Source organism: Crocodylus porosus, unplaced genomic scaffold, assembly GCF_001723895.1.
Source record: "Crocodylus porosus isolate Cpor-Errol unplaced genomic scaffold, CroPor_comp1, whole genome shotgun sequence".
NCBI classification, from domain to species: Eukaryota; Metazoa; Chordata; order Crocodylia; family Crocodylidae; genus Crocodylus; species Crocodylus porosus.
This window is the reverse complement of record NW_017728932.1, coordinates 15374019-15390636: the sequence shown is the minus strand read 5'-3', so window position 1 is coordinate 15390636 and position 16618 is coordinate 15374019. Positions and strand designations below refer to the sequence as shown.

Below are 16618 nucleotides of genomic sequence, written 5' to 3'. Positions count from 1 at the left end.
AATGGTCTGCGTGGGGTGTTTTCCCATGATTTGTATAAGATGTAAGCTTCTAGGCACTTCTTCAGAGTATCTTTTGAAGAGGTTTTTTTTTTTTTTTAAATGGAGAACTATAATATTCAAACTCTGGGGTGTGGGTGGGAGTCTGACAGTGACTCATTCTTCAGAAGTTGGGAGATTAGCACATCATGGGTGTCATTCTGGCTCTTTTTTATCAGTGGTGGATCTTTGCTGAGGGCAATGAGGCCAGGATCTCATCTCGTACCAGCTTGCATGGAGCCAGCGTGTTGGGGATACAACTGTGTGGCGAGGCCGTTATTCCCAGAAAGACGAGCAACCTGTAACGCATCAGTGTGGCTGTTTTTCATGCAGTAGTGCAGGTCAGGTGCTTTGCACCGTGTCTTATATCCAGTTGAGGAAGAAACAGGCCAGCCTGCCTGGCCCACACAGGGGTTGGACTGGAGTCTCCAAGGCCTGAGCTGCTGCCTTTATTTCCAAGTTGGTGGCATAGTGGCATAGTGAAAGTGGTGCGATGCCCCTGGAGTGCTGATGCAATGACTCTGGCTGCCCAGGGGAGAACTGCTAGCTTCTGAGCTGGTGCAAAAGGTGTCTTGCAGGAGACTGAACCAGGGGCAGTCAGCCTACCCTCAGCCAGAGGACTTCAGAGTACCTGCCCTGCTGGTGTACACCTCTATGAATTTATATGGGCACCAAGGGTAATGACATCCCTTGCCTAACTTTGGCAGAGTTGGACCCCTGGCTATTTTGGTTTCCCTGAGAGATGTTCCTCCATCCCTCCAATACTGCAGCTGTCCAGCTTGGGAAGGATGAGCCTGCTGATCCTGATGCAGATCGAAATTGTGGTTTCCCTCAATATCTATTTGGTATCTAGCAAAGACTACTGTACGCCCCTAGAGTACACAGTGCTGCCAGGTGTTGTGTTTGCTGGTGTATGAGCTAGAACAGGTTGCAGCTTTTTCCTGAGCCTGCAGGGATGCAAAAGCGAATTTCCCTTTGTGGGTCATGGTGTTAAGAAGCAAAGTTGCATCCTCTGACTTTGGAGAAGAACAGCAGTAAGGACCCGGATTCCTGGAGAACTGTTTCCCTCCATGCTGTGCAGCATGCATGGTTCCTGGGCATGGTCTGAACCCCCTTCCACATCCTGAAACTCTCTCCACAGGACTTATATGATGCATTAAAAACCCTCAGGGGCCAGTAGTTCACATTGCAAATTTGCAAATTAATTGTAAATCTCTTCTCCCAGCATTCATGTTCCATGGTGGTGCAGAGAGCTGCGAGCCGAGACCCCTGGGTATGATTCCTGACTCATCAGCTCATTTCACATCGCCTCGGTTTGTGCCTGTGGTGGAATTACCCAGCTCATATCAGCCTCAGTTTAATGTTTGCCAAAATCTTTGAGATCCCCTGGTGGATGATGCTACCCAAAATAAGATGCATACCATCTGAGCCACCACTTCTGTCTCCACTTGCCCTGCAGCAGCTGGGATCAAGATAAGTCCCCAGACGCAGACATCTGCAAGGAGGCTCCTTGACTTCTGAGAGAGCTTCCGTGGAGCTTGTTTCTCTTGTGGCCCATTTCTTTCTGTCAGGGGTCAGGTTTGTGGATAATTCATTATGGGGGAAGAAGAGTAAGCATTGGAGCTAGAGGATAGATTTTTTTTTCCCCCCGTAACAATTTATAAAATCCATTATGTTAACTGATGGCTGTGCTTCCTGAGATATTGGGATCAGGCACATTCTGTACTTTAGAAAAATGAATGAAGGCAACAGCCTTTAAATGCAACGTGTTTCATCTTCAGCCAGAGGTGGGAGAACCCTTTAGATCGTCTCAGGATTGTATTGTTCTGGAAAACCAAAGCCATCTTGCAAGTCAGCATTTGGGGAATACCTCCTCCTGTTCAGCTGAGAGCATGTGTAGGAGAGATGAGCTTAGAAAGAGACCTTGGGGCTCCTATTGACCATAGGCAAGACAGTCTTGGATCAGGGTCCTTTCAGACTTTTCTTTCTCTCTTGTGCCTGCTAGAATCAAATCTGCAGAGATCAGACTGGGCGGAAAAATAGAACCAGCAGCTGTTCCCATCTCATCTCCCCTGATTCATTGCTTTGGTGTTCCCCAGGCTTTCAGAAACTGGTTTAAGTTTAAATTGTGCCTCATCTACAGGTTTGTCTCTGTGCTTCCCTGTGCCAAAGTGCTAGCGCTTGGCAGTGTGATAAGGACGCCCCTGTTTGTAGACTCCTTAGCCTCCGTGAAGCACCAGTTACTGATGGCTGCTGACATGTAAGAGAGTAAATTGCAGGCGGAGAAAGGCAAATATGCTTCGCCGAGAGCATTAGCCTATCTGCCATCTTGATTAAATACAATTCCTAATGTAGATCAACTTAAAGCCTCTGTCTGGTTCTGGCATGGACCATCTATGGGTATATGCCAGCTGTCGAGGATAAACAGTTTCCTCCCCTGGAGCAGCAGGTGGGGAACAGCTTTGCCTGGTATTATCCCTGTGTGGACTAGTCTGGGACTGCCCAGAGCTGTAAAAGACCTGGGCCCCTCCTTCCATGTGGCAGGGCAATGTGTCAAACCCCAGGGTCAGCTCCAGTTTTCTCTGTGGTTCTCCAGTGCCTGGAGTTTTCCTGCAAGAAGGTGCAAGGTACCAACATTGCTTCATTCTCCAGCGAGCTTGTTGTCTCTGATACACTGAGGCCACTGGCCAAGCTCTGCTCTCGGGTGTGAGTCCTGGAACTCAGCTATAACCTTTTGTCTTCTGTCAAGAGCAGCACAGCAGGCTGGGGCTGGAGGCCTGTGCCCAGCGGCTGTGCAGCGTGAACTCTGTGGGTGCATTGGAGAGTGCCATCAGAGCTTATCCTGTTTCTTTTTCTTACAGGTGTGATTGCTCCTGCCTTAGCACTAGTCAGTGGCCATGGCGGACACGATCTTTGGCAGCGGGGTGGATCAGTGGGTGTGTCCCAATGACCGGCAGCTGGCACTGAGAGCCAAGTGAGTACCTCTCTGCAGCCCTCCTGCCTCGTTCCTGGGCTGCGGGTCTGATGCAGGAGTGCAATTCAGAGCCATCCATATCCCAGAGCTGTCGAGTAGCAAAGGGACTACTCTGTAGTCAGGCTTGAAAGACCTGAGCTCCAGTCCCTGCTTCATAACTCTCTTCCCGGAGGCCTCAGGGAAGTGCTGTCCCACTCCTGAGTCCATCCCGCCAGCCCCCTCTCTAAGAGGTGAAGCAAGTGGCAGCAGAAGCCAGCCTTGTCAGCATCCCATCCATAATTGATGGCCTCCCCCAGCTGGCGCCCACTCTTTTGTTCAGAGCAACGTTTCGTTTGATCTTTCCTGAAAGTCAAAATACTGGAGGTGCGAATGCACAGAAGGGGAAGGGAGAGAAATGACTCAGCAGCTAGATCCATACTTGTCTTTAGCTGCTCTCCTTTCATGGCAGAAGGAAGACAAGGCCTGCCTGGAGGGCATCACGTGGCAGGGTGGGTCAGGCCCATGTCAGGGGAGCGGTTCTCATCCCTGCTGGGAGGGCAGGCGGGGCAGGGGGAGTGCTTGGATTTGGTCAGTGCTGGTATAGATTCGTGACCTAGGAACAAGCCGGTGTGTGGCTGGGTTTGCTCAGCTCACCAGCGTGGTTAGCAGGGCATGCAGCAGGGGATTCTGCATGTCCTTTCTGTGATGCTCCAGACCTCGTAACCTGGTCTGTTTGTGCCACAGGCTCCAGACAGGCTGGTCGGTGCACACGTTCCAGACGGACAAGCAGAGGAAAATGCAGGTGCTGAACCCAAAGGAGCTGGATGTCATCCTGGAGGTCATCCACCGGGCAGAGAAGCTGGACCTCGTTGAGCAGCAGCGCATTGGGTACGTTGCTGCCTCCTGGCTTGGTTGGCCCCTTCTCTCCCTTCAGGAAGAGTCTGGTCCTGTGCTGCAGCTCCAGTCCTGTCCCTTTGTACTTGGGATGCCATGCAGGCCCTCTGAGGCCCACTCCTCTTTGCCTTCTGATTTGAGCTGGTTGAAAGGCAGGGAGGATGCCACATTCCCTTGCAGAGACATTGCTCACCCCTGTGCCAGAACCAGGTCTGAATCAAAGATCTGCTGCCATTGCAGACACTGGTGCAGTGCCTAGTGACCAGGTCTGTGTGTAGACAGCAGTGTGGCCTGCCTGTGCTAGGGACGATGCTGGTGCAGCCGCATGAGGACTCTGGACCAGACCGTGAGAGCCAGATGGAGCCTCTTTGAATGGTGCTGGAGCTGCCCTGCCTTAGAACTGCTGTCAGGACTCCCGAGCTGGTTCTCCCCCGTGCTCTGCCTCGGGGGAGTTGTCTGCTGGGAGCGGCGAGTGAGTGGAGAGTTCTGGCTGGGTTCATCAGCCTGAGTTATTTAATTTTCTGGCATTGTCCTTCTCCCACATTATGCTAGCTGTTGCACAGTTTTTGTTCTGCTTTTGGCCCTGCTGAAGACAGTGCAAGGCTTGGGTCCGGTCATGCTTAGTCAGGGGAAGCAGCCACGGGAAGGCTGAGTTTGCTACACACTGAGGGGACAGGAGACCTTAATTATTCCCAGGCTTGTGGGGGCAGGTCCGGCTTGTATAGCATTCTCCCCAGCGTGCCTGCACCTTTTCTTGGGCAAATAGATGTGGTCTGGCCTTTGGTGCCACTGGTTAGTGCCACCCCACTTCCCTGCAGAATCCGGGTCATGGCAGGAACCCACTATTCAATGCCAAAGGCATCTCCTCCAACCCCGTGTCCTGTGCTGCCCTGCAGGCGCCTGGTGGAGCGGCTGGAGAACATGAGGAAGAACGTGATGGGGAACGGGCTGTCTCAGTGCCTGCTGTGTGGTGAGCTGCTTGGGCTGCTGGGCTCCACGGCCGTCTTTTGTCAGGACTGCAAAAAGGTGAGGTTGGCAGCGCTGGGCTTTCCAGCAAACACCTGGGGCTGCCTTTGACACCACACACTGGGTTCTTGTTCCCCAAGTCCTCTGTATGAACATCAATAAATTGCCGCCACCTCTGGGATGGAGCGCATCCCTCAGGCAGGCTCTGGGCTGACATAGTGGTGCAACAGGTAGATAGCCTCCAGGTCTTGTACTGGCCCCCAGCCAAAAGATGACATGTTTGGTTTCTTGGGCTGGCATATCCGCTGCCTCTTCCGGGGATGTTGCTGTGTGCCTGTTTCCAGTGCTGTTTGCAGTGGGGCTTGACTTGGCAAAGCTGTTGCTGTCACGCCAACACCCCGGTGGGAGACCACGGCTGGGCCGGACTCCAGCAGCCAAGGGGTTAAGCTGGAATGCTGCAGAGATGATGATCTCCAAGGCAACCACCTCATCTGCTAAGAGAGCGCTCTGCTGGGAGGTTGTTTTTCAAGCACTTGAAACCCATTTTTCCCCAGGGAGAAATCTCCATTTCTAAAGAGCTGCACCTCAGTTACACGCCCAGGGAAGGGCAAGCCGGGAAGGGGTGGGGGAGCTGTTGGCACGGTGCCTGGCACAGCAGCAGGGAATGGGGGCACTGCCCCACTGACTCCCTCTCCCTCAAGCCAGAACAAGGCCTGAGGACCAAGTAAGACACCACAGGCCACTCTTCCCTAGGCAGAGGCAGCCTCTGGAGCCTGCAGCTCAGACCTGCTCAGGTCTGCCCAGAGCATGGCACACTGTGCCTCTGTGCCTGTGCTGTGGTTTGTTGTGCCCCTGTGCTGAGATCCTGGTCTTCTGCTCTGCTGGCTGCCAGGAGGATCACCAGCTGGCCCCAGCACTTGCTTTGGGGTGGGGAATATCTTGCCTCTTGCTCCACTCTGCCGAGGAGGCCAGAGACAGGATGGGCCATTGTATTTGGAACAAGAGTGCCTTGTTTAGCGATGCCTGGCACAGGAGGTGCTGTGAGCCAATGGGGCCCGATAATCGTTAACAAACCCTTTACCCTGAACTCAATAACCCTCATGGGATGGGATCCTGACACGGCGCTGGGAGGGGGTCCATGAGCTCAGCAGACTTGGCCTGAGTGGAGCTATGGCGGGGAGACGGGGGCAAGGCAGTGTTTGGAGCAGCGTGGTGTAGCTTCTCGGGCTGTGCCTGTGCTCAGATGTGCACGGAGCGCAAAGGGCTGGCGAGTGCAGGAGCCGGCTATTTGTTTCCTGTATTCTGAGCAGAGAGAATAACAGGAAGTGCTGTGCTCCTGCCCTCTTCCCCTGGAGATCCTGCTTCTAGCACATCCGAGAGTAGCCAGTCTAGAAATACGGGAAAACAGGGTGTTATCTTTCTTGCCACTTTCAACAAATTGCATGTATCGAGCCGGGGGCAAAGGGTGGCATGGAGTCAGAGAGAGACAGGCCTGGAGGAGATCTGACAAAGTCATCTAGTCCGTGCCCCGGTCAAAGGCAGGATCATCCTTGCAAATGTTTATCTAACCTGCACTTAGAAGCTCCTAGTGATGGAGATCCACGTGCTCCCTCGATGATTTGTTTCAGTACTGAGCCACCCCTGGAGCTAGACAGTCTCCTGATAGACTGCCCCATGGGAGACTAAGACCTGGGCTATCTCATAGTGTCTTCCCCTATGACATGAGGGTAATAGCCCCACCTACCCTCTGGGCCCCTTGTCCTGGAAGGCCCTGGCCTAGGGCCAGCATTGTTGGTCCATTTGGTCCTTCCAGCCTGTACCCCATCAGCCTGAATGCAGGGGCAGAGTGGGAAAGGTGGAGGGAAAGCCCTACTTTTTAGCCTGTTTCACAGCGGCCCTTCAATGACCTAGGCTCCCTTGGCGTTGCACCTGGGAGGCACAAGCTGTTTGGGGGCTTCCCTGACTGCTGTGTGCACAGCACTTGGGGGGGGGTGGGGAGGGCAGACAGTGGAGTGGGCCATGACCCCCCAGAGCACTCTGGGAGACAGCTGGTTGCTTTGTTTGCTTCCTCTTCTCATGCCGTGTTCTGGGCCGTGAGCAATGCCTTGTCAGGGAACTATGGATTTTTAAAGTCCATGTTTTCCTTGCCAGTGCTGCTTTGTTACGGTCTCATTGGAAACTCATTGCAGCCCCATTTCGTTGGCCAACAGGAATCATTATAATGAGTGCAACCTAATGCTTATGAAACGGCGCACTGAGCCCGTCTCAGTCAAGTTGCTCCTACAAAATACAGAGGTTTTCCCAGCTTTTAGAGTCCTCTGTGCCTTCTGGGCACCTTCTTCTGTGTTAATATCTCATGGCAAAAAGCCAAGAGCAGTTTTATTATTAGAGATTTTATTATTTTGGAAATAAATACAAACCGGCAGGGCGAAGCAGTGCAGGACCGAAAGGCAGGCAGTGCCTGTGTCAGTAACAGCAGTTACCCAGCGAGCGATATTCTTTGTACCAAGGAAATGGGCATCAGTATTGACCGTGCTTCTGAAACAGAGACTGGACAGAAGGACCCTCGTTTCCTGGCTAGCAAAGGACAGGGTTTCTGTAGGAAGTGTCTGTAACTCTCCACGTCTGGGGCAAGAGGAGGAGGTCAGGAGCAGGGGAACCCCTGGATGTTTGGCCTTGTTCTTATGATGTCAGGAGGGATAAAAAGTTCAGCAGACCACCACTGGAGGGAGCGTTTGAATGGGATTAAAACCTACTGAGGGCTTAAGGGCTTGAGTTTCTGTCCCAGTTTGAGGGCGTGGCTGAGGGCTTGGGTCACATTAAGACGGCTCACGCTGCAGCCTCCCGTCCCTTCTGACAGGTAGCAGTTGGCTCGTCACCTGTTTCAAATGCACAGGCAGTGGGGGAGAAAGAAAGGACAGCCTCCCGTGGGGTGCTGCCATACTGCGTACATCAGCCTCAAGTGTTCAGCTTCACTCGGGCTACATCAGGCACTGGGTAGGATATAGGCTTGGGTGTTCAATTGTCCCATTGCACCACAGCAAGGCCATGGACAGGCTGGTATGGGAGTCACTGGGTGCAGGCCCCATGTTGCTGGGGGAGTAAGGGCCATCCTCACTCTCCTCCACAAACTGCCCTTGCTGTGAGGGCTGTCCTGACCCTTCACTGTGGGAAGCAGGGGCACAGCAACATCTCCTGCCCTCCCAGAAACCCACCCAAAGGTGGCAGCAGTAGCAAGGAGCTTGCCCAGGTCTGTTCTGGTGCTGGAGAGAGAGATCTAGTTCAATTTGCACCTCTCTCTGCGGGGACCTTGGGGTCCAGCAGCTGCTTGAGAGCATTTCCCAGCCTGCACTTGCAGTCAAAACTGGGCTGGAAAAGCCTTGTACCTTGTTCCTTCCCCACACGCTTGGTTGCAGGAGAAACCACATCTGCAAGCACAGAACAAAGCAGGGGTGGAGAGCACCGTGTGGCAGTCTGACGAGAGAGCCAGAGTCTCTTGAAACCACTGGGAACGTTCCTAATGGCATCGCTGGCACTGGAGCAGGACCAGAGTCTGCCTGGGCTGATCCTGGAAGTTGATGTCTTTCTTTTCCTGCTGAAAAGTGGCTTTGTGGACACTGATGCTGTTTGTGGGGAAGGTCTGGCTTCAGCCAATCTTCTGGACAAAGAAATGTTTTGAGAAATTTCAGAGTTGTCAAAATCTCCCTTTTTGATGTCTTGCAAACATGAAGTTTGGTTTCCTGCTTCCAGATTCCTCCTTGTTTGGCAGTTTGAGCAAAGTCAGGGACTCTCTGGAGTTAGAAAACACTCAGATTCCAAATAAAACTTTCAGAATGAGCCAGGCAAAATGCCTCAGTGCATCCAAACAGGAATGTTTTGCAAAGTTTTTAAGCACTCACATTTTAATCTGTATTTGGGGATGGGGAGGTTATTTTTAAGATCCGAAGCGTTTTTCCTGGGATGGAGAGAGAGGCCTTTCTTATGCAGAGCTTCCCAGCATGTCGCTCCTGATTGGGCCCCTTCTGTCTTGCTGAGTTTTCCTTCAACATATTCTGCTTGATCTTGTGGAAGTGCAGTGCACAGAATAACTCCCACATCTCTACTGGGGGCTGTGGGGAAAAAAAATCCTTTTTCCTTTGCATGAGCTGTTTCTGTACTGAGTGACAGTGGCATGTAATTTAGGGCTTAGGCATTTATCCTTCCTGCAGAGCCCATTTGCTTCTTCCCACATGGAGCTGCTTGCTTGTACAGAAAGAACAGTGCGGGTCCTCAGGGAGCATCGCACGCAAGCCCATGGTGTAGGAGGGCCTGCTGGCAGGTGGGATCCTCCCCGGGACCAAGCCCAGGCAGATGCATAGCTTAGCGCCCGGTGTGAGCAGAGGGGCAGCTGAGCTTCTGGTTCCTGCCTCGTGGGTGAATTTTGCCCCTCGGGCCCTAAGTTGCTGTTGTGTAACTTGGTCAGCAGCAGGTGGAAAATGGGATGGACGGGGAAGCTCGTGCAGCCCATAGTGGGATTTGGCATGTTTTGTGACTGACTGATGGGCTGGGTAACTGCAGATACAGATGAGCAGTAATCCCCAGCATGGCTTCAAAGGGGGTTTACAGGCCAGCCCCAGACACAGAGGTTAGCTGAGAGCGTACAATGAGGTAGTTGGTAGAGCTGGGATCAGAGCTTGGGACAGTCCTGCCTTTGGATTACGCTGTCCAGCAGAGCCAGCCTCATGGTGAAACCACCTCCAGACATGCATTTCTCTGCCCCTTGTCCTAGAGACTGAGGAGTGAAAGTGCCATGTGACTGACACTTATCTCTGTGGACAGACCCTTTGGGTCTGAGTTAAGGCACGTTACCCAGGGACTATGGCAAAGCACAGCTCGGGGCTTCCATTCTGAATGGCTGTTAACAAGGCTTGACTCGCCGCAGCCCTTGTGCGTGCAGTTTTCCCTGCGTGCTGATCAAAGAATCAATCTAATTTCCTATCCCAGCTGTAAGCTGAGCCTGATATGCGTTGTCTTCATTATGGAACATTAGATGATTCAGGTTGTAAATGGCTCGTCATGCCGGCGGAGACACGCGCGTTTCCTTGTGCAGAAATAGATTCCATAAAACGCCATTGGGCTGTTTCTCCAGGAAGCTGCCTGCCTGCCTGCCTGCAGTCTCCCTCTGCCCAGGCCGCTCAGGATCAACGACTGCCCAGACCAAATACAGTTGGGGTGGAGGCGAGGGACTTTTCCTCCCATGCTCCTCAAATTCAAAAGCATGTAAATCAAATGAAAACTGTCTGACACCATTGTCTTCGTTTGTTCAGTTCTGTCCCCCGCAATGAAAATTGACTTTGCCAACTTTGGCACGGCAGTGCTTGTGTCTTGGAGTGAGTTGTGAAATTGTGCATCGTGTAGTGGGATTTAAAACATGATCTAGGAACATCTCCCAGAGCTTCAAGGAGTGGGGAGGGGGTGAAATATTGTCCCTGGGTCTCCCCACTATCAGGCACAACTTCAGGGTAACTCTATTATAGTTACTGGCTTGGTTTTCTTGTTTCTCATGCCTACATGAGCCCGGAATAACTGCCCTGTGATTGATAACCACAGGGAGGAGAAGTGAGCCCTATTCCCTGTTAAAAAACCTAAGCATTTGGGATGAATGTGACCTGGTCTGGCCCCCACAAAGCAGCACTGTGCTGAGCAGAAACGAGGAAAGCTTTGACGTTATCCTATGTCCTTTCTCTCCTCTACAGAAAGTCTGCACCAAGTGCGGGATCGAGACCCTGGGGACCCAGAAGCGCCCTCTGTGGCTCTGCAAAATCTGCAGCGAGCAGCGAGAGGTAAAGTGCAGCGAAGGGGCAGGACTCCCGTCTGTCACTGGTGCCAAAGGGTCCCGTGCTGGGTATCTCCAGGGGAGGGAGCTGGGGGCGGGGGAAGCACAGCCAAAGTGACAGTTTTAGCTTCCGAGGAACGAGGCTTGAGCGTTGCTGGCGGAGCTTGGGCCAGGTCCTGGCAGCTGACTCCAATGGTCTTTCTGGCTGTGGCCCTCGGGTTTGGAGGGCGCAACATGGCTCTGCACTAGCAGTCAGGAGACCAGGGCTCCCGTCCCTGCTCGGCAGCTGTAACAAGCAAGCCTGCTGCTTGCATTGGCCCTGAATGGCAAAACACCAACCCCAGTGAATGCAGTTGTCAAATTAGAAATGTGGTGCTGTGACCAGTGAGTGAGGAGACCCTACCATGGCCAAAGATAGCAGCAGCTGGGCCATAGAAAGCCCTGCCTTGGTTATAGGGCTACGGAGAAACTGAGCCAAGGATTTAACTGAAGCAGCAACTTCTGCCAGGCTGTAATTGCAAAGCTGACATTCAGCCAAGGCATCATCAGATACCCGTGTTTAATTTTGGGTTCACAGCAGGAAAGCAGTGCTGATAGAGCCGTGCTGGCCACTAAATGCACTACTGGCCCAGGAGGATAATGTGCTCAAGCTGTTGAACCATCTAGATATTGCCTACCCCAGACTCCAGCTGGGGTCGGGAGGGGCACAAATCGAGGCACCCTCTGCCTTCGGCAGAGCTCAGTGCCAGGGCAGGTGGGATATTGGGTTCGGCCTTTGCTTCTTTCTGTCTTCTTTGTTGATTGTTCCTCTTCCAGCTCTGCCCAGTTGCCGCTTTTTCTCAGTCCTTTATATAAAAAATAATAAAAAGCTGTGATCTCTGGACAAAGAAGAGCATTAAAATTGCTGGTAATAAGTTTTATCTGCAGATTGTGCTCTGGGGTACAGTAACCTTTGGAGCTTTCCCCTAATGAAACCACTGCTCCAAGCATTGTGAATGGAAACCAGCAGGATCTGCAGAAATATGGCATTAGCTCCCTCTTTTTTTCTCTCTCTTTTTTTTAAACTTCTTTTTAATTCACTCCTGTCTCCTTAAACTGCTTTCTGAATTCTGTGCTGGTGGAAAGGACTGGAAAACTTCAGAGAGGTCAGAACAAGCTTCCCCCATGCTCTGCCCCCTTCAGTGCTAGCGTGCTCCAGACCATCAAACCTTCCCCCAGGGCTAAACTCCTCCGCGTGTCAGGAGAAGGGGCCTCAGCAGATTGTAACCTGAACGTGAAGCCTCCAGTGAGCTAGCTGGCTCTGGGCACCTCAGCAGAAGGCTGGTGTCAGCCAGTAATTTTCTAAGCCAGTGCTCCAGCTATTTGTGCATGATATTTATGAAGCACATCTCCTTGTTTGTGCTGTATTGACATGTGAGGCGGTGGGGGAGGCAATCTGGATCCTCTGTTGGAGATCCTTGCGGACTAAATAGTGTGGACCTGAGGACATGAATCTTGTATCACTAGGAGGCGAATCCAGGGCAAATATTACCTCACTAGCAGCTCCTATGCAGAATACAAGCGAGTCTCTATAACCGGCCAAGCACCCATGTACTTGGGACACTGCTGGGGTCCTTCCCTGCTTGGCCATCACGAAGATCCTGGCCCCTGGTCCCTGCCCAGTGCTGGCTGTGCAGAGAGGGGCAGCCTGGGAGCCCTGTCCTGCAAACACCCAGGAAGCGCTCAGGCTATGGTGCAGTGGGGTCCCTGGCAGGTTGTACAGGGTCGGGCTGTGCCCTCTGCTTTCTCTTGGGCTCGGTGGTTTCTTTTTTCCTGGTGGATTTGGAGGTCGCTCGTGTGAGACAGCTGGGAATCAGCCCCCTCAGACCAGCTGTTGGGGTGGGCCAGTTCAGGCTGGCATGCCAAACTTGGTTTTTTGTTTTTTTTAAATTTTTTTCCCGTGTTCCCAGCCAAATCAAGTCTAAATGCATGAGTTGGTCCAGAACCATAAGTGGCCCTACAACCGACAAACTTCCTCCACTCCCACCAAGGGCTTCAGATATTTCCAAAGTCTTTTGGCAGGCATCCTATGTGCAGGACAGCACCACAGGCCCTATGGCTCTAAGTTGGCTGCTATTCTGCTGACTCCCTGCCCCTGGCAGGCATGCTGCATCTCCTCCTTTCTTCCCTCGCACTGCCAGGCTCACAGGGCCATGCCTGTGCATGTGTGGCCCTCCCCCCGGTCTGGCACTGGCACCCTTCGGTGGTCCTGGGGTACGCTCAGAAAGAGCGTGCAGCCACCCCTTGGTGTAGCTGCACCAGCACTGCCCCCAGAGCAGACCGGGACAGCTAAGGATGGTGACCCCTCAGCGTGTGCAGAGAAGATAAGGTGTTGCTGCAGTATTGCCCCCTTTAGAAGTGCCAAGCAGCTCCTCTGTGCAGTCTCTTTGTGCGGAGGAGGGCTGGTTTAATTGCTGGATGTTTAGAAGTGCTCTGGTCACGAGGCGGTTCTGCGTGCTTCACAGCTTGAGATGTAGACCGTGTATCCTGGGTGCTCGTGGATGTGTATGCAGGGGCTGGGCACTGTGGTGGCATGCACGCATCTTCTGTTAGGCATGGGAGAATGGCATCTGCAGACTGGTGAAGACCTAAAATACCCTTATCTCAAGACGGTCTCAGAGCTTAAGCTACACAGAGTGTGCTGCCACACACGGCTCGAGCAAGAAGCTCCATCCTTAAAATGAAGACCCCTTGTGTCCTACACCACCTCTTCCTGCCGGCGCATTTCTGAGGTAGATTAACACAGCCTCCTGGCTTCCCACTTTGCAAAGGAAGGAACCTGCTCCTCTGCTGGTTGCTCGTGTCACCAGTGGGGATCACTAGCAGGCCTGGGAAAGTGGGAGCTGCTGGCACTCCAGCGATTCATGGAGGCCTTTGTCTTCTGCCTGGCTTTGAGACTGGCGGGTGGTAGGATGGCTTGGCTGATGCAAGGAGCAGGTTTTGTTTTGCTTGTGCGTCACAAGCCAGCAGCAAAAGGAAGTGGCTTTGGAGAGACCCAAACCCCCTGTCCCCGTTTGGAACCGGTGGACCATATTTTGCCCATGCCTGCACTGAAGCTTTCTTAACGTTTCCATGTATGAACAACTGATTCTCTTCTCAGCAGAGGAACAGGATGGCAAGGCTAGTGTCCAGTCGCCCTCCATGCTGTGCATCTGACAGTTGACCACCTGGGGTCTGTCGGTTGTGCAGGGCATAGGCTTGTGGGTGATGGACGATGCCATGTCCCGTTGGCATCTGAGACCATCTGCTTCTCTGTGGGCTCAGCCGGAGTCATTAGCAGGTGATGAGCTGCTTCACTAAGCACCAAATGCTCCACAGAGACGAGCACCGTACAGACCTTGTCGGTGTGAATGAGCAACTGTGACTAGGAAGTTAATGGGAGTGCAGGCTTTGTTCTCTGCTGTTTATTGCTTCCCAGATAATACACTGCAGGTATTTAAATTGCCCATCCTGAAAGCCAGCGAGGCTCACTTTATTGTAGCAGCACAGGTGAGCCATTCCCTTTAGCCTGTCACGCAAGTGCTACAAGCCCCTTGGTAACGCAGGGAGAATTTCTCTGTCATGCCTCCTGTTCCTTGGGCCCAGGATTTTGGCTTGGGTATGCGTGAGTCTGTGGCTCTGCACGGTCACTCTTCCTTCAGGGTGTGAGGAAGGTGATCTGGCTTTAATCGTCTGTGGCCATTTGGTTTATTGTGTCTGCGTCAGATACCTGTCCTTGATCTGCTGGGTGATCCTGGCAGTCGTTGGCATTGCCCACACACCAGGTGTGCTGGGAGGTGACATCCGGGCAGCCCAGCAACAGTGCGGGGCTCTGGCTTCCTGGGCTCCATTCCACCATCTGGCTGGAAGGGGCAAGCCATTTATATCTGAGCTGTAGCACGTGGGCAGGTGACTTTATGTCAGCTGCACTTAGAAACCAAACTCCATTGGCTCTGCATGGACGAGCAAATAAATTTCTGCTTGCCCTGACTGATGGGGCCTGTGGAATAACCTTATGCTGCTTTCTGGTTCTGTAGCAGTTCCTGTCCTGTCTCGATGTTGTCCCGACTTCCTTAATGTGCCGGGAGCCATCTGTGGTTGTAGCCTGGGGCTAGCAGGGGTGATGTTAGCCATGAAGACACGGCGGTCTGGGTTTCCACACACGCTACAACTTGTGCTGAGTGTCCCTGCAGTGTCTGTGCTCTGGTTTCCAGCAAAAGGCAAAGACTGTGCTGCTGCCTCTCCAGGGCTGTCATTACCCTTCCTAGCCTGAGTAAGCTTGCACAGCCAGGCTGCCATGTCCTACAGTCACACCTCTGCTGTACTGCACAGACAGAGCCTGTCTATGCTGGCATCTTCTACCATTAAACCTCCAACACCCCAAGACATGAAGCAGGACCCAAATAACCAAGGCTGCCGTGTTTGCAGTGACTTCCACAGGCTGACTCTTGTTGAGGCCCCTCTGGAAATCCTGACCACAGTTGTGCAGAAGTCCTTGCTTTCTTCTTCCTTGAAGCCTCCAGTGAGAAGGCTGCTTTGCATAGCAATAAGGAGCAAGTTGCTCTGACAGTGTATTATTTCTAGAGAGTCAAGGTGATTAATGGATTCTGCCTGTGGCTTTGTGCTGGTGCCCCAGCCTTCCAGAAGTGAAACTGTTTAGCAGTGCTGAAGCCACTGGGTGTTGTGCACAGATGTACACGCACGCAGTATGACAGTCCCCATCCCAATGCAGAACCAGCCACTGCGAGGGCATGGGAGGTGATGCTGAGCAGTGGCACAGCCCAGGAAACCAGAGGCAGCTTCCCGCAAAGGATTTGCTCTGAAGTCCCCTTTGCGCCCGTCACTCTCAGGAAGGTGCTGATGTCTCTTTTTGTGACATGCATGGAGGCATAAGCAGCCTTGTCCCCACTAAGCTGTTTACTGGAGCTTAGCCACTTGTGTAAATGGCACTGCCGCTTCTCCTAGGTGCCCTGCAGGCTTTCCAAGCAGAAGCGTATAAGGCTACAGCTGGATTTAAAGAAAAACACGGATCAAGTTTGGAGCCCAGTATGGCAGCTGTAGCTGAGCAGGCCAAGATAACAAATCCAATCTCATGCTCCAGAGCAAATCTTGCCGCCTCCTCCTTTGTGCAGCATTGCAGAACTGGTGTGGTGCCTTCCCCGGCTTTATACCCGGAGCTTCGGCAGGCGGGAGACCGAGCATGGCAGGCTGATGGGCCGAGCCAGCCTAACCCACTCCTTTTTCTGCATGAATGGGAAATCCAGCCATCTCCCCCAAGCCTGGTCTGATTGGGGGGGCGGGGAGGAAGGAGGACGTTGTAACATGGATAGTCGCTAACCTGGTGGAGGTTGATAAAGCAATAAGCTGCTCACATCAGTGTCGGTGCCCTGCAGAAACAGAGCTGTTGACCTGGCAGATCTGAGCTGCCATCAGGGGAACAAATGGGGTCTCCTGTGATGGCAATCAGTGGAATAAGACTGGGATCTCTCTAATGGGCTCCTAGCAGGCACGTACGGCAGCAGGTCTGTTTCCCCAGCGTGGGCCTGATGGCTCCCTGGATCCTGTGGTTCCACCTACTTGCAGCTTCCTAAGTGACCGCCAGAAAGAGCCGGGGCTGTTAATCAACTGGTGTGGGATATCCCTGTGGGCGTACTTATCTGTTGGCTGGAGAGGCGGCCTGCCTCCTTCCTTCCACAAATGCCTGTGTGACCAATGCGTGCTGGCTCGCTTCAACCGGCCCCGCCAGGCTCTGCCAGGCACCTTCCAGAATCACCACTTATTGTATATTTTTTATATCCATAATTAGTGATGCTATCGTTGTAATTAAAATCTGTCTTGGAAGCGTCCACGCGCATTTACATCTGAATTGGCACATCCAAATTTATAACGATAATGAAAACATTTTAAGTGATGGGGGGAGGGGATATAACTTTGTT

At 52.7% G+C, this 16618-nt stretch overlaps 1 protein-coding gene across 2 annotated transcripts in view; it reads left to right on the top strand.

Moving 5' to 3' along the window:
* Window positions 1–16618, top strand: part of RPH3AL (rabphilin 3A-like (without C2 domains)) — a 57809-nt gene that overhangs the window by 13371 nt on the left and 27820 nt on the right. For both annotated transcript variants that reach the window (XM_019545717.1, XM_019545718.1), the window contains exons 2-5: window positions 2898–3010; window positions 3734–3877; window positions 4780–4909; window positions 10585–10671. In XM_019545717.1, the coding sequence (XP_019401262.1) occupies window positions 2934–3010; window positions 3734–3877; window positions 4780–4909; window positions 10585–10671 (438 nt within the window). In that variant the 5' untranslated portion in view covers window positions 2898–2933. The remainder of the gene's footprint in view (window positions 1–2897; window positions 3011–3733; window positions 3878–4779; window positions 4910–10584; window positions 10672–16618) is intronic.